Consider the following 16,108-nt stretch of genomic DNA (forward strand, 5'->3'; position numbering starts at 1 on the left):
CAGCGATGCGCATTATCGCCGGGCAGTGACCTGTACTGCGATAGAGTCTCAGATGCAAGATCGGCGAGGATGTCATCTTCATCCTCGTCTGGGAACACGTCTTCTGCCCTTCTGAGAGATCGGCCTGGAGTGGCGACCTATCACACCATGCCTGAGGAGTCAACCACGAAGCTGGCTTTCTCGCCGCCATATACGAAATCACTTCCCAATGGCGATACAAGTACACGGCAGAACTCGGATTCCATCCAAGATGCAGAGGACATCATCGACCACCACCTCGAACGACGTCTTCGTCTCAAAGTCGACCTTCGTCTCTGCACCATCGCCGGAATTCTCTGCAGCTTGAACCTCCTCGACTCCGGAATCATCTCCTCAGCATCTGTCACATCCATGCTTTCCGACCTGGACTTGACAGGCCACCGCTACAGCGTCAGCATCTTCATCTTCACAATCTCCTCAATCGCATTCCAACTACCATCCACAATCGCCGTCAGAACTTTCGGGCCAAGGATATGGTTCGCGGTCATCACGTTCATGTTCGGGCTCATCAAGATGTGCACGGCTTTCATCCACACGTGGAGGGAAATGATCGCGTTGAGAGTGTTGTTGGGCGGGGTTGACGTATTTAATCAGCACTTGGTATCTGAGGAGCGAGCAGCAGGTAAGGTTCGCCTTCTTGCAGAGTGGACAGGTGATTATCTTGGCAACGGGGGGTATTGTGAACTGGGGTCTCAATCTTCTTGATGGGAAGGGAGGTTTGGAAGGGTGGAGATACATGTACCTTGTGCAAGGCCTGATGACCATGGTCATTGGCTTTGCAACGTATTTCTGGATGGTGGACTTCCCTGAGAAGGCCCAGAATAGTTTGTGGTTCTTGACGAAGGAGGAGCAGGAGATGGCTGTGAGGAGAATCCAGAGGGACAGGAGGGATGTGAAGGCTGAGGTTTTCGCTTGGCGGAAGGTGCTGGTGCACGCGAAGGATGTCAAAGTCTACGGGTAGGTGGAACAGGTATCACATCTTGATTGATGCTAACACCGTCACAGCTTCGCTTGCATGTACTTCCTGCTCAACCTGGTCTCGACCTCAATGAGCTACTTCTTGCCTATCATCCTCAGTGGCATGGGCTACGACGAGAACCGGTCGATATTACTGTCAGCACCACCATATTACTACGCAGTTCTGCCCGTCATCTTCACATCAGTCATTGGAGATAGATACAAGCTCCGAGGTCCCGTCATCATCTTCAACAGCATCTGTCTAATCACTGGCTTCGGCATGCTCGGTTTCGCGAAACAAGTCACGGTCCGCTACATTGGCACATATCTGGTCACAGGAGCCTACGTGTCTAATTGGGCAGCCATCACGACTTTTCAGACAAGCAACATCACGGGTCAATGGAAGCGAGCTTTCACGGCTGCTGCCTGTACTGCCATGAACGGAGCTGGAGGCATCGCAGGAAGCTACATTATCATGCAGAAGGAAGCGCCAAGGTATCCCACTGCTGTGTGGATCTCAATTGGGAGCCATCTGTTGATCATCGGCTTTGTGGTAGCCTTTTCGGGATACTTCTATGTGGCGAACAAAAGGCAACGGGCTGGAAAGGCTGTGCTTGAAAGGACCGAGGGCTTCCGTTACGCGTTCTGAATATGCGGATGCATTTGCTTCGAATGCCTCTTGAAGCCTCTGGCTTTGAGACGCTGAAGGGTCGCGAAATGGAGGCAAACAAAAGATGGAACCCAAGCACAAAGGTGTCGTGAGCTTGCAGGGAATAGACATCTGTGAAAGGTATAAGATATTACTGCTCGTGACTGCACGACGGAGTACCTCTCCACCGAGCGCTTCTTATCAAGATACCACCACAGAAGAAACGCGGCGCTTCCAAGCAGCCGGAGGACAAAGCCACCAAGGAGACGAAAGCTGCCAAAGAAGCCCGTATCAAGATCGCCGCCGCAAAGCAAAAGAAAGAAAATGGGAAGCAGGCTAGGTTGCAGCAAGCCCGCGAAGATGAAGCTGCTAAGGAGAAGGAGCAAGAGGCGGCAGTGAAGAAGAAGAAGAAGAAGAAGAAGAAGAAGAAGAAGAAGAAGGATGATGCTACGGAAGCTGCTACTGTGAAGGAACTTGGTCAAAAACGGGCCGCCCAGGAGAAAACAGATGCTGCGAAGAAGGAGGCTGAGAGCGCCGACCGAGAAGCTGCTGATCGACAATCCGATGAGCCTGATGCAGCTGAACGTGTCTCTACTAACAATCCCGGAACCCCACCAGCTATGCCATTCGAAGGGCCTCCATACGGTCCTGGTGTGAGCATCACTGGTGATATCATCTTGAACGGCGCTTGGAACGTCCGCCGCTACAGCAATGACTTTGAGAACGGCAAAGAGCGACTCTTGCTTGATAGGTCCCGTAATGTTCTTGTTCAGTCTGAGCACAGCGCACCCAGAGCCAAAGTTGGCCCTGCGGGAACTCAGGCGCCACCTTCAGGTGCTTCAGACTCGCGAATATTCCAGACCGACACAACTCAACATCGTAAGGTAAATGGACCGCCTCGCCTCAACCACCCAGACTTCAACAATCACAATGGTGTCGGCGCTCGTGCTGAGAGAAGAGAGAGTGAGGGTGGGATTTCTCCGCGTGGTACCTCGCAACTGAGCCCACGTGGTGTCGATGGCTCCGCCATTGTAGTCAACATCCGCCAGGCTGACGCTACACAAGCCATGAACACGACGAACGAGCCTTCCGGGAAGCGCAAGAGTGGGCATTCGCGGCAGACCGACATTCCCACCGAACACGAGACTCTGAACAGAGTCGCTGGCCGTGTAACAGAATCAGATGGCGATGATTATGGTAGGCAAAGTCCGACCAAACGTCCTCGCCTGTCTGGCCATTTTGGATCTTCTCACTTCCCATCTGTCTCACCGTCACACGAGAACGACTTCGCAGAGGACGAATTCGATGATCGATCGTCCCTCCGCAGACCCAGTTCCCCCTTCGGTGACGATACTGAAGCCAACACACTTCAGCCGGCAACCGACATGACGGAGATACTTGAAGCAGCCGGCGGTAGTGAGTCCAGCGGTGACAGATCAGCGGAGAGGGATACGAAGGAAGCTTTGCACCTGGAGGGTTTTCGGGCTGATCGGGCGAGTGCAAAGGATGGAAAATTACCGATAGGACGTTTGAGAAGCCAACGGAGGCCATCGGGGGGCATTCCCGATTTGTCAGTAGATATCTCTGAGTTGTGGTAGGAGTATGGTCTGTTGCTGAACCCGCTCGACCGTTCCATTCCATAGGTCGATACTGTTGATCGATCGTTGTGTATCAGTGTGGAGTACTTATGTCGGTAGAAACTCTCTCGAAGTCTCACTGATTACCCGGTGGCCGCTACGTCTAGGAGCTGTCTTCTGCACGAATGCGATCTCTTAGTCAAGATAGCTTGGCCAGAGCACATTTGAGCATGCGTGCTGCATGACTGTTGTAGCTTGCGTGCTCGCAAACAAGGACTCGCTGTCGTTGCTCATCTGATAGGTGACGTGAGATCGGTGTACATTGCACTTTCATCCCCCTTATTCTGGAACCCGGCAACATCAGCTGGGCTCTCCTGGCTGATGTTCTAGACCATACCCACGAATCGCATGGCCAGCGACATCACAAACACTTCAGCTCGGGACCTCTTGCAGCCACAGTCAATGTAACGGGATCAATGCCGCGAAGGGCACCACAAAAACGCCTTGCATATCACATCATATCGTATCGTCGCTTATCGCCATGCTAAAGCAGCAAGAAGCAGCATCATCAAGATCAACAAGAACCATCTCGTTCAAGCAAAAGTTGAACGTCCCCTCTATCTACACCCATCTTTCCCACCAACACTATCCATCGCTGCCGTGGTATCTCAAGTTTCGATAAAGCATACTGTGTGGCATCCTTCTTAAACCACTTCGACATAATTGCTTGGGAAAATCCCTTCCCTTGATCCTATCCTGCCTGTCCACCAGTCTGCTTCGCTCTCGGTCCTCTTCACGATTGTGATGACATCGCCCTTCTTGAAACCAAGATCGCCCGGCTGATCAGCCTCGAATGTGAACTTGGCGACTGCCTGTCCCGGGCCGGCCGATGATTTTGCGCCGCCGAATGCAGGCTTAGGCGCTGAAGGTCGTCCGGGCGCAGGACCTTTGCGGTCACTATAGGAGTAGTCTGATTGATCGCCTAGCGTTGACGAGCGCTCTCGTGACTGTGTCCGGCGGTCGAAAGTCTCATTCGGATTGGCGCGTGGTGATTGTCCATATTGATCTTGACTCTGCCAGGTCGATGCTCTGTTGGGCTTTCCATAAAACTCGTCATTGTTGTTCTGTTGGAAGCTCCCTGTCCGTTGTGATGGAATGCCCTCGTTGAAGCCTGTACCTGTCCGACCTTGCCACACCACATCATCGTGTCGGTCATCGTAGACGGGTACATCGTTGTACATGGCACTATCGCCCTGGAAGCTTCCTCCCACGCCAGCGAAGACCCTCGAGTTCAGCACTCTCATAAGTGGCTCTGCTTGTGGCGGGACTGGGACGTTTCCACCTAGCAGTTCCCTGGCCGTGAGCTTGCGGTTGTACATCTTCTCGTTCGCGTCTCTCCGCTCGATGAGGACACTGCCCTCTAGCGAAACACCAGCGAATAGTCCCTTCGTCTTACTGTAGGCAAATATACCACTGATGCTCTTCAATGACGCTGCTCCAGCGGCCTCTGCGTTCCTGCCCACGGGTCCCGCAGCAATACTGACATTGCCTCCCAGCGTCAAGCTTCCCACCTGTGCGAACGTCTTGACCGCGCTCGCATCATTTAGGATGAAGACGAAGTCCGTTATCTCAAAACCAATCTGCCCTCCAAAGCCACCTCCTACAGTTCCAATAGCTGAAGGCGCACTCCATGAGCCATCTGCCAGCCTTGCGACAACGACGCCAGACCCGAATCGACCACTGCCGAGGAAGCCGGCCTTGAAGACGGTGAGAATGGCAAGACCTTTGGCATTGGCGAGGATGTTGGGTGGGATAATCTTATCTGGGCCGAAAGCTTGTCGAGGATCGATGAAGGAGGCGAGGATACGACCGCATTTCTTGCATTCGCCTGGGAAGTGGTAGTCAGTATGTGGAAGTGGTCGGAATGTGGTACGGCGGGGCAAGGCGACTCACTCCGCATAGACGACGGTAACGGGTTGTTGATGAGCGGCATCTTGACTCGAGCCTCGAGGCTGCGACGTCGCTGGGAGGTTTTGCTATCAGTCGTAGGTGGGGTTGTAGATGTTAGGCAAACACTAGGAATCTGAAGTTGTATGTAGTCTGTGCAGTGAGAAAGGTCCCGCGGATCACAAGATGTAGTCAATCCACTTTGGTCCGCGTGGCTATGCTGTCGGCTGGCCACAGAAATGACGCAGCCGCTGACTTCCAGAGATCCTCACCGGGAACAAAGCCAAAGTCGAACATCACACATCGTGGCCAAGCCATACAACACGTAAGCACCTACACAGAAACACCGGTATACAACCCGATCACGTCCAGTTTCCAAGCAGGCAGAAGCATTGTTCACAGCATCCACCTCAGCACGTGTGAGCTTCAGCCACAAGCCCCACATCACATCACCGCTCTGCATCCTTGCGAGTCGCGACTCTCCGCCGTATCCACTTCCGCGGTCTCGCCCTACCCTAGCATCCAGCATCGCAAATCAACCACGCTATCGCCGTCTACCTTAACATGTCTGAAGCATACGAGCGAGAGAGGTACAGCCATGCATCTGTCACCCCCCTCTACCACATTCGTTGACTGTGCACAGACAAAACAACGACTCCATCTCCTCCCTTCAAGCAAAAGTCTCCCAACTCCGCAGCGTGACCGTCGACATCTACGACAATGCCCGCGATCAAGGAGTCATCGACTCTACCTCCGAGACGTTCAGTACCATGGCCGGCTCTCTGAAAGGGAGCGCGAACAGGCTAGGAGTAATGGCAAAGCAGGGGAACAAAGTTGCCATTTTCAAGCTGGCTGGGATAATCATTGTGACGTTGTTGGTGGTGTGGTATGTTGGAGGCTGGATACTGTCGTGGTTCTTCTAGACCAGCGCAGAGGAAGGAAGCCCTGATATCGGGATGAAGATATGTGTTTAGAGGCGACGAAATATGGGACATTAGCGCGGAGCTTAGGAGTTCAAGGCACTCATGAAAGATACTGGTAACAGTCTATACGAACAATTCTCACATCAGGAGACCAAGGCTTAGATTATTGCTGGTCAAAGCTATACCTCAACCACTCCCCAACGGCTCGCAGACTTTCCCATCGTACTGTCTCGTTCTCGTCCTGCATGAGAGCCATCACCCGGGTCTTCAGGCCAAGCCTTTCGAGCTGTTGCCGCTTCTCAGGACACTCTTTCACCAAGAAGGCAACATCGCTACATCCAATGGCAAGCACTTGCTTGTCGTTCTGCCAGTCCTTGCCGAGGATCTCTGCCAGCTTCTTGCACAACTCACCTCGGTCTTCCTCGATGATCCTCTGTGCGTTCTCGCGCCAAAAGTCCTTGTTCTTGTGTGGAGGTGACCAGCGCAAGTGACCAGACTTGACTTCCGCTGAGTACTCGTCGAATGTGGTCTGGGTTTTGGTGTATTCATCGACCATCGTCGTAAGATTTTCGAGATCCTCCAGTAGATCTTGATCTGTGAGATGTCTGCTCTTGAGGTTCGTCAAGATCGAAGGGAGCTTTGCGGGAAGCGCGGCTGGCATAAGGGCGTTCTTGTTCGATGACAGCAAATTGTTCAAGGTTCCAAGGATGAGTCGTGTGGTCTTCTCTTTGGGTGACACTCGTAGGAGCTGTGCATAGAGAGGTATGATGTCGTGTTCCTCGTCCAGACCTTGGCCTACAAGCTGGCCTTCGAATGACAGCTGCCAGATGACCATCAAGATATGATACAGCAGCTGTAGGCCGACTCCGCGGATCTTGACATTCGAACCCGTCTGTATGCTTCGTATGCTTCCTGCTGCCGAGTTGCCGTTATATGCTGTGCTCTCGGTATCCTTGCCGCCAGTCGCATTGCGGAGCACATCGATCAACGGACCAAGCGTCTCTTTCCGCTGCTTCCAGAATTGCTGTCTTGACTTCGATACTCGGAGAAGCGCGCTGTATTCTTGTACTGCAATGTCCTGGAGGTTCGAGTCGGAGTTCTGCATGAGCTGTGCGATGTAGGAGTAGAGCTTTGGAAGGGCCTCGTCGATCTCGCCGTTGGACTTTGGCTGCGCAGTGACGGCGTGTGAGAGTAGCGACGATAGGACAGAAGATGTCAGCAGTGGGATCGGATCTTCTGGGTTGTTCGACTGCTTCAGCAGAGGCAAGAATGGCGTGTAGGGGTGCATGTGCTTGATGAGCGACTGTGTCAAGGCTGGGATGTCTGCAGTGCTCTGTTAGTTGCGCTGGTACCTCAGCTCATGGTTGAACTGTCGCATACCATCAACCAAATCTCCAGTCAAGACCAGCATATACTGCAGAATATCGGGTCGTTTCGCAGCGCTCGCAAATATGCTCCTGGTGTCCTCTGCATTGCCCAGCAGCAGATCTGTATATGTCTGTACATCGCCTTCTATGGTGGCCTTCCGCTGCTCTTTCCGCACTTTGTCGATTGCCTTGATCTTCTTGAGATCTTCGTCTGTGATCGTCTTCGCCCGTACAGCTCCCTCCCATGAGATTGGCCGTGCCCGGATGTTGTTCTGGAGCGACACAATGTACGCCGGCGCATCGAGGGACATGGTGACGGTATCGGGGCGGTCGGACGATGGTACAGTGCTTCCAGACTCGTGATTATGGTGAGTATGCGTGCCTGTACATTGACATGAAGCTCGACAGGTGACGTGATGGTCTGCTTGGTCGCTGCATGTGGCCTGGCACCTGGCACCTGGCACCTGGCACCTGGCTGAAGCTCCAAGCTCCACTCGCTTCGACCGTCTCTTCACTCCCGTCAGCACCTCAGGTCCTGCACGCCACAAACCTTATCTCTGCTCGACATCAACATGGCCCCAATGGACACAGCCTGCTAGTCTACCTGGAAACATGACCTCTCTGTCGCTGGCGTTTCCCGGAGACTGACCTTGACACACGAACGGCGCGCGTTCAAGATTTCCGGCGGGATGGGTTGATACAGGACACGGGCTACATTGCAGCGAACCCAATACTACACCACAACTCTGGCCAGTAGATGTCTCGTAAGCTCGGCAGCGCTCTTGGCCCTATGCTTTGGTATCTACTCTCGCCTCTACGGGGCACGACTCAGCCACCTCGTCTGTCTGCTGGCCACCCCATCAGGCGAGCCTTCTATCGTCATGGCAAAACCACCGCGACGCACTGGATGGTGGTCATGTTGTTTTCGGTGGCCATAGCTATGGGCTTCTCATATCCTACTCTGTTCTTGTCCAACAATCCGACGGCTGGCTTCAGCGCATTTCCACACCATGTCTGGACCACCACCAAACCGATAGACGATGGCACTGCAACGATAGACGTTGAAATGCGCCAGGTTTGGGTGCATGGCTCCTATATGCATGCTCTGGACAAAGAAGTACTGAAGCGAGGTCTGGCTGTTCAACAGAGCTTGGTAGGCGATGAAGGACTCTCGAACAGCATCCCAGCCTTGGATGACAAGCTAAGGTCCAGCACCTTGCAATGGGGCTACCACTCCCCCTTAATGTATTGGAATAACTCTGCCGACATGATCGACGCAGACCCGGACATCTTGAGGACCATTAATGAGCAGAAGCAGACTCCATCTTCACTGAACGTCGTTCTTCGACCCGCATCGGTCTTTGCAGGCAAGAAGTTTGACCGTCGTCGCCTTCTAGCAGCCGATGCCTTGGTCATCACGCTAGTCAACAAGATCGAAAATGGTGCCGGCCATACCTGGCAACACAAGATGCAAGCTTTATCACACGGGTCCTGTGACGATTGCACGCTTTTCCCTAGCGATGGCAACGTGACAAGAAAGCGGGTCTACGAGTTCAGCTTCATGCCATTGAGTGCGCAAGAGCATATTGCCCTCACTCTTGCTTACAGCTGCATGGCGCTGTATGTGCTAGTCGCCTTACGCAGGATGAAGGCCTTCCACTCTCGCTTCGGTCTGGTCGTTACAGCCATCACTCAGATGACATGTTCCATCCTTGCAAGCTTCACGATTTGCGCTATCCTCAAGATCAACTTATCTACGATTCCGCAGAACGCATACCCATTTGTTGTTTTGGTGCTGGGCGTGGAGAATATGTTTCGGCTGATCAATGCTGTGCTAGCATACCCTCCAACAATGCCAACCGAAATTCGGATTGCGAACGCCCTGGGGGACATTGGGCCCATCTCAGTGGCTGCTGCTGCGCAGAACCTCGCCATCCTTGCGATTCTCTCGACTGTCGTTTCACCAGGAGTCGCGGCATTTTGCGCCTTCGCCGCAATCGCCACGCTCTTCGACGTCTTCTTTCTTCTGACATTCTTTGTGGCTGTCCTGAACGTCGATATACACAGGCTCGAGCTCCAAGATGCGATTGTGGCCAGACACAGCCAACCGCCGCAAAATCAACGCTCGTCGCTCACGAAAGATACCTGGTTTGACGCCTTGGTACAAGGACGGCTTCCTTTTAGCACTCGTATGGCTGGTACCGCCGTCACAACCACCTTCGTCTTATCACTCAACTACCACTTCTTTGAGCACAAGGAAAAGGCGAGTAATCTTCGGCACCTTTTAAGCATGCTCCAGGGCGGACCGCCGAGCCTTGCAGACCTCGACACGTTTGCGCCTCCTCCAAGTAAGGTCAGATACAGGAGCATCATTTCGACGCCTGAGACACGCTCAGGACGCTCACGGCTTCTGCCCCATTATTTTGAGACACTTAGGCTGACCTACCTTACCTTTAGTGAACGCGTCACTCACGCCAGGCGAATGGATGCGCATGCAAGATTTCGACACGGCAAAGGAAGTCATGAGGCTCGCAAAGCCTGGCGAGGACAGCTTCGTTGTGAGAGTGTTCGCGCCATTGGTGGTCGTTCTTGGGGGCTCTGATCGCACCGATGTCTCGGGATCGGGCGAAATCTGGACCCATGCGTTGAGGAGTTTCGTGACACACCACTTCTATCCGTAAGTGAAGCCGACGGGCAGAAGGTAGCATCTGCCCGGAACGTGCGCGCGGCTTTCCAGCTCAGCAGTCATCACTGAGACACTGCCACGTGGTGACTGTGCTTGGCTAATGCCCTTCTCTTTAGGGTAGCCGTGGCCGTCGTTTTCATCCTCGGCTTCGTTACGGTGTTAATGAATTTTCTACTGTACAACACTGCTGGTGACGAAGATAACCCGACGGCTCTCCGCGATATGGGCGAGCGATTGACAGCGACGGCGATCGGCTTGCCGCACAAGCTCGATATTGTCAAGATGGCCAGCAGCGACAATGGGCACCTCATCACCATCTCGCTTGACCGGACCATAGCTGTCTCCGTTGCAGACAGATCGAATCAGACGCATTACACAATTGCGATACCCCGACACGTACTCGACCAGATCAAGTGGCCAGTCCATCATTTAGCGATCGATGATGCTGGCGAATGGATAGCATGTCACTGTGCAGACGACAGGATTCTGGCCTACAACTGCTCCACTGGCTCTCTCGTACATCTCGTCCAATTCCCGGACGATCACCCGGCGATCATATTCAGCTTCACCAGTCTGACGTACGAAGCTAACAGCAAGCTCTACTTCTTGGTTTTGACGTCTGGCGCTCGACTGGCTATGAGCTGCATGGAGGATGGCATGTCAAGTGGCGTAGACTTGGTCAACGTCCCGCTGGTCGGCGCATCTCTGATTGACACACCCTCACAATGTCGGCGACTCTTTGTTGTCACGGAGGAAGCCGACATTGTCTCGTACACATGGAATGGCCTATCCTGGATTCAAGTAACTATCAACAACCTGCGAGCCGAGTCCCCTCCTGATAGATTAAGTGGCCCTGTGGGATTACAAACATACACAGATTTGGACACTGCGCTGATCGTGGCAACCTTCGCGAAAACTGTGTTGTTCTTAGACAGCACAGATCTTTCGATGATAGTAACACTAGAGCTTCCAGAAGACGCTGTTGCTGGTACCCACCTCGAGAATGTGTTACTGGGTCCGATCCGAACGTGTCCGGCCTGTAGTGGAACTGCATTTCGTAAAGTGGCGGTAGCTAGCCAGAACGTCAAGGGCGAGTGCATCATGACCACGTGGTCTGTGAGTGGTGAACACGACAGTTGCTTCTGCCTGTCGCAGAACTCACCGACTTGCTTGAAGTTCGACGACGCCATGAAGGACACGCAAACAGTCAGCTCACCAGAAGCCTGGAAGACGGTCGGTTGTCAAACACTCCTTGGCCTCAGACGACGTCAGCAGCATGATCCGCAGGCAGCTGCAAAGCGGCTCAACAGCTCGCAGCTCAGACAAAGGCGACACGCGCGGCCGAATGCGCAAGGCCTCAAAGAAGACTTGTCAGAAGGATGGGAAGCGTACCGCCTCTCCTTGGACACTGAGATGGAGACTCTTGATGTTCCTCCAGACTCGCAGACGGCTCTTGCTCATAATCGGACGTTGTATGTGCACAACGCAGGTCCTGTAGTTGCTTTGGACGCGCAAGCCGTGGCTGTAGCCGTCGGCAATTCCCTTGAGATAATCCGGAGCTCCAGAAGAGCATCAATCAGCAGACATGTAGGAGTATTGTCACTGGAGAGACAGAGCTCGTTGACCTCGACAAGAGAGCGCTGATGCAGAACCAAGAAATTGACAGTGTGGTATCAGTCCAGAAACCTTTGCAAGCGTCCATGCAAGGAAAGAAAGGCTCCCAGGACACGAAATCGTGTCACATCCTGAACACAATCGATCCAGAAAAGACGCTTCAGCCTAGACTTTGCCCTTCTGGACCACAGCACGCAAGACGAAGACACTCTGCATTCAGGTGTAACCATCCCTGCAGGAGGATAGATCATAGCGGACTTTGGCTGAGTCGACTTCGTTTCAATGCACCAACCTTGTCTTTGCAGGGATTTCAAAACCGCAACATCAACGTAAGCACATACGCCAAGTGAGCAGTTTCTGCTGCAACGACTCGCAAGCGATGCATCCATCGCTCATGGCAGACGAAGTCATTGCCACAAAACGCGTCGTCTGCGGCGTTGCAAGCTCGCAGAATAGTGAGATCAGACCCACGATGGTGACTGTAGTCAAAAAATGTGCTGTTGGCGGTTGTGAACCTCCCAGGGTAAGCGTAGCGGAGTGGAGCTCTATACCACCCCTTTCCGGCTTCCTTGATGGTAGCGCTACGCTACCCGTGATCGTGATCGATTTGTTGCGACAATAGATGCATAAACAACACGAGTATATGTTTCTTGCGAGTTCGCCAACAGGCACAGCGCGAACACGTAACACCAAACTTGATTCACGTGACCCTAAAACTTGAAAGTTGACCAATCAGAGCGGGCGCCAAGGCTAGTTGAGGGCTGGTGATAGAGCTCCACTCCCTCCTCGCTGACGCCACCACCTACGCTCGAGTGTTTGCAAGCTCACACGTCGCTACGGTGGATGGCTAGCGCTCGTCGGTCGTTACGCTTAAAAAGATCTGGAGGAGGAGTTTGCGGACGGCTTAGTCCACAGCTTTCATTGGCCGAGACTCCTTAGCCGCGTGGCCACTACCGGAAGAGGTACATTTCAGGCAGGGGTTCATAGACATGCATATGCATGTTCTGGGAGCTTTTTTTTATAGCAACATGTTGACCCAGTGAAAGTCCTTGGGCGAACCCGCTGTCATACTCTGGTGTTGAAAGTGAAGCGCATACGTACTCACATATCGTTGGGCTGTGGCAAGTATATCAATCACTTTGGTGTTTCCTGCTCTTTTCCTCTCTGTCACATCAGTCATCAGCAATATCGAGAACAGAACTTATCGAAACACTCACAAAATCTTCGAGATGCAGTACTCTTTCACCCTCTCCGCCCTCGCGGCCACTGCCTTCGCGCAGAACAACCAGAACCAGGACGATCAAGCGGATCAATCTGTAGCAGGCCTGTGAGTCAATCTGCCACACGAAAAACACTTCGGATCCACCGAATAACGGCACTCTCACAGTGCCTCCGTCATCTCAGTACTCCAGACTGCCCTCCCTTCCAGTCTCATCCAGGAAGCCCTCACAAACTCTGCCGCCGTCGCGTCCGACATCTCCGCTGAATTTGCGGCCGGCTCGACTCCAGCGTGGTTCACAGCTCTGCCCACAGACGTGCAGACCTACCTCGTCCCATCACAACTCTACCCTAACGCCACCGCGACTGGAACATTAATATCAGTTGGGCCAACCAACTCTGCGAATGCTACAGGCTACGGGAACAGCACTAGGTCGAGCTCGACGAGTGGACGATCTACGAATACGGTGACTGCGACTGAGACGGGAGAGGGTTCAGAGGAGACCGGGGCGAGTGCTACGCAGGGAGAGAGTAGTTCGAGTTCGAGTGCGGGTGCATCGATGCCGAGCGCGATAGTTGGGATGGGGCTAGCCGGTGCGGTCGGGCTGGTGGGTGTTCTTGCTTTGTAGATGATGATGATGATGATGATGATGGTTACCTGGCGTTCGGAGGAGCATGATGCATAGCTGAGCTGAAGGATAGCAGAAAGCAGGTGCCTCGAGACCACAGGTCTGCTACACCTAATGTTTGGTGATGAGATGATGCATGATGGAAAAAGTACTTACGACAGGAATGTGGCTACGCCCTTCTACAGATTTACCGGTGTCTGCAAATAGGAAAGGTACCGATATGCGCGATCATGTACAGTACGGCAATGGCAGCTGCGTCATTTCGCAGCACTCAACGGCCTCAACTCCGCTCCATCGAGAAACGCGACGTTTTCCACAAGGCTTCATCTTTTACGCTGACGAGACACATGCGCACGCGCCATTCCTCGAGGTATCGGTCCCCCGTTGCCGTTGTGTCCAACGACTCCCAGGCCCTCCATGTCCTGGCCTTTGACACCCTCCTGCGCATACAACAGCCGAAGCGGCTCAAAGGCTTCGAGCTTCCAATGCGGAGACGGCACGATCGTCCATCGTGGTGATCATCGCGTGCCTGCTTGAGAATACCTCTACGTCACTACAGTATCATCGACCACTTGCAATTGCCAATCGGCACAACTCGCCTCAACACTAGGTACAGACTTCCACGCTGCCCATTACAGTCTCGACCCACCAAGCACTTTTCCGAGAGCTCATCGTCACGAGAAGAAAAGGCATCCAAACTCTACAAGTGCTCTTCTTTCCCGCAATGTCTTCTCGAACTCTTTCTACTGCTATTTCACGTGCGTCTCAGATATCTCAGCAAGTGGTACATCACCAAGCAATCACGAAAAGAATGGCCTCTTCTACCACACTCAAGCTCAACACTGGAGCCACAATTCCAGCAGTTGGCTTTGGTACCTGGCAGGACAAGGATGCTCAAGAAGACGCGGTCTACACGGCGCTGAAGGCGGGTTACAGGCACGTCGACACTGTAAGATTTCCAGCCTGTTGAAACGAGGCATCCGTCATGCTGAAGCTGTTGCCAGGCACACATCTATGGCACTGAGCCTGCGGTCGGAAGCGGTATCAAGAAGTCTGGCGTTCCACGAGACCAAATCTTCCTGGTGACAAAGCTATGGAACAATGCACACAAACCGGAGAGTGTTGAGAAGCAGCTTGATGCAAGCTTGAAGGCTCTGGATACCGACTACGTTGACCTCTACCTGATGCATTGGCCGAGCCCATTCCAAGATGGCGACAACCTATTCCCCAAGGACAAGGACGGAAAGGTCATTCCAGGCGATGCCGATTACGTCGAGGCGTACGTAAATTCCAGGGAGTACACAGAGTTGTGGTGGAGCTAGTCGTGTCTCGAAGCTGCTCAGTTGCTTCATACATACAACAACGCGCACGACAGCAGACCCCTGCAGGGTGTTGTTGAGCGAGACTGTTGGCTCTTCTGCAACTGTGTAGCTCTGTCTGACTCAATACGATGTACTGACTCTCTAATGTGCAGTTACAAGGCCATGGAAGAATGCCGGAAGAAAGGAAAGGCCAAGGCAATCGGCGTGAGCAATTTCAGCAAAGCTGAACTGGAACGTATCATCAAAGAGACAGGCACTGTAAGACACGGCTTATGTCTATGAGACCCGTGAAGACCGTTCTAACGTTGGGTTTGCTAGGTACCTGCCGTCCACCAGATCGAATGTCACCCATGGCTACAGCAGGCCGGCTTCGACGCGTGGCATAAAGAGAAGGGCATTCACATCACACAGTACTCACCATTTGGAAACCAAAACGCTATCTACACCAAAGGAGAGTCTCTCGGCAAGCTCATTGAGGATCCAACTCTGAACGAAATCGGAAAGAAGTACAACAAGAGCGGAGCTCAAGTTGCTCTTGCGTGGGGCATTGCGCATGGCAAGTCGTGTGTCTCATGATGCAGTAAGACAACGATACTAACGATGATGTAGGCCGCTCGGTAATCCCCAAGTCCAAGACAGAGAACCGCATCAAGCAGAATCTGGAAGGTGACTTCAAGCTCGAGGCCGAGGACGTCAAGAAGATTGATTCACTCGACAAGAAGATGCGGTTCAACGATCCCTCTGGTAACTTTGGCTGGGACTTCTACAAAGACCTTGATGGGAAGCAGTAGTGAAGGCGAGATTTGGAAGTCGATGATTGTGAGCGGAGTTGCAACGTCGACATGTAGTTACGGCGCCTCTTGGGAGTAAGATCATGCGTGTGATGTGTAGATGACGATTGACACGGACGTGCAACGACCAATGCGCAACCACTGCGGCTTCTAGCTCTCGTGTTGCGCGCCAATCGCGACTTCAACGGGCGAGAGATTGTTGTGATTGTGTGCGCGAGAGATGAGCGAGATCAGCGCAAGCGTGCCACGGCCCACAGGTGAGATGAAACGAGTGAGACCCCTATCGTCCACGGCAGACTAGAGCCGAGTGGTTCCTGACTAGACGGATAGAGTTGCGGCTAGGTGCGTGTTGCCGCCGCGGCCACCCCTGTCTCTGCTGGCGAAGACGA

General features: G+C 53.2%; 9 protein-coding genes across 9 annotated transcripts; 7 read left to right on the top strand and 2 right to left on the bottom strand.

Moving 5' to 3' along the window:
• Positions 1-775: 775 nt before the first annotated feature.
• On the top strand, positions 776-1,645 carry CLAFUR5_00837 (uncharacterized protein; the record flags this gene model as incomplete). The annotated part of the gene is made up of 2 exons (XM_047899985.1): positions 776-996; positions 1,045-1,645. The coding sequence occupies 2 exons, from the start codon at positions 776-778 to the stop codon at positions 1,643-1,645; spliced, it is 822 nt and encodes a 273-aa protein (XP_047756553.1).
• A 620-nt stretch (positions 1,646-2,265) lies between these two features.
• On the top strand, positions 2,266-3,243 carry CLAFUR5_00838 (uncharacterized protein; the record flags this gene model as incomplete). Its single annotated transcript, XM_047899986.1, has 1 exon — positions 2,266-3,243. One exon carries the CDS (start codon positions 2,266-2,268, stop codon positions 3,241-3,243), a length of 978 nt encoding a protein of 325 aa, XP_047756552.1.
• Positions 3,244-3,926: 683 nt separating this feature from the next.
• Positions 3,927-5,215, bottom strand: CLAFUR5_00839 (SH3 domain-containing protein; the record flags this gene model as incomplete). Its single annotated transcript, XM_047899987.1, has 2 exons — positions 3,927-5,110; positions 5,176-5,215. The coding sequence occupies 2 exons, from the start codon at positions 5,213-5,215 to the stop codon at positions 3,927-3,929; spliced, it is 1,224 nt and encodes a 407-aa protein (XP_047756551.1).
• A 518-nt stretch (positions 5,216-5,733) lies between these two features.
• On the top strand, positions 5,734-6,092 carry CLAFUR5_00840 (uncharacterized protein; the record flags this gene model as incomplete). Its single annotated transcript, XM_047899988.1, has 2 exons — positions 5,734-5,759; positions 5,813-6,092. The coding sequence occupies 2 exons, from the start codon at positions 5,734-5,736 to the stop codon at positions 6,090-6,092; spliced, it is 306 nt and encodes a 101-aa protein (XP_047755198.1).
• A 163-nt stretch (positions 6,093-6,255) lies between these two features.
• CLAFUR5_00841 (V-type proton ATPase subunit H) lies at positions 6,256-7,770 on the bottom strand (the record flags this gene model as incomplete). Its single annotated transcript, XM_047899989.1, has 2 exons — positions 6,256-7,415; positions 7,473-7,770. 2 exons carry the CDS (start codon positions 7,768-7,770, stop codon positions 6,256-6,258), a joined length of 1,458 nt encoding a protein of 485 aa, XP_047755199.1.
• A 446-nt stretch (positions 7,771-8,216) lies between these two features.
• On the top strand, positions 8,217-11,789 carry CLAFUR5_00842 (Sterol regulatory element-binding protein cleavage-activating protein; the record flags this gene model as incomplete). The annotated part of the gene is made up of 3 exons (XM_047899990.1): positions 8,217-9,807; positions 9,917-10,136; positions 10,262-11,789. The coding sequence occupies 3 exons, from the start codon at positions 8,217-8,219 to the stop codon at positions 11,787-11,789; spliced, it is 3,339 nt and encodes a 1,112-aa protein (XP_047755196.1).
• A 1,199-nt stretch (positions 11,790-12,988) lies between these two features.
• CLAFUR5_00843 (uncharacterized protein) lies at positions 12,989-13,606 on the top strand (the record flags this gene model as incomplete). The annotated part of the gene is made up of 2 exons (XM_047899991.1): positions 12,989-13,086; positions 13,147-13,606. The coding sequence occupies 2 exons, from the start codon at positions 12,989-12,991 to the stop codon at positions 13,604-13,606; spliced, it is 558 nt and encodes a 185-aa protein (XP_047755197.1).
• Positions 13,607-14,330: 724 nt separating this feature from the next.
• CLAFUR5_00844 (uncharacterized protein) lies at positions 14,331-14,928 on the top strand (the record flags this gene model as incomplete). Its single annotated transcript, XM_047899992.1, has 2 exons — positions 14,331-14,555; positions 14,611-14,928. 2 exons carry the CDS (start codon positions 14,331-14,333, stop codon positions 14,926-14,928), a joined length of 543 nt encoding a protein of 180 aa, XP_047755194.1.
• A 144-nt stretch (positions 14,929-15,072) lies between these two features.
• On the top strand, positions 15,073-15,719 carry CLAFUR5_00845 (uncharacterized protein; the record flags this gene model as incomplete). The annotated part of the gene is made up of 3 exons (XM_047899993.1): positions 15,073-15,186; positions 15,247-15,493; positions 15,538-15,719. The coding sequence occupies 3 exons, from the start codon at positions 15,073-15,075 to the stop codon at positions 15,717-15,719; spliced, it is 543 nt and encodes a 180-aa protein (XP_047755195.1).
• Positions 15,720-16,108: the final 389 nt, after the last annotated feature.

This window comes from Fulvia fulva, chromosome 1 (assembly GCF_020509005.1).
Source record: "Fulvia fulva chromosome 1, complete sequence".
NCBI lineage: Eukaryota > Fungi > Ascomycota > Dothideomycetes > Mycosphaerellales > Mycosphaerellaceae > Fulvia > Fulvia fulva.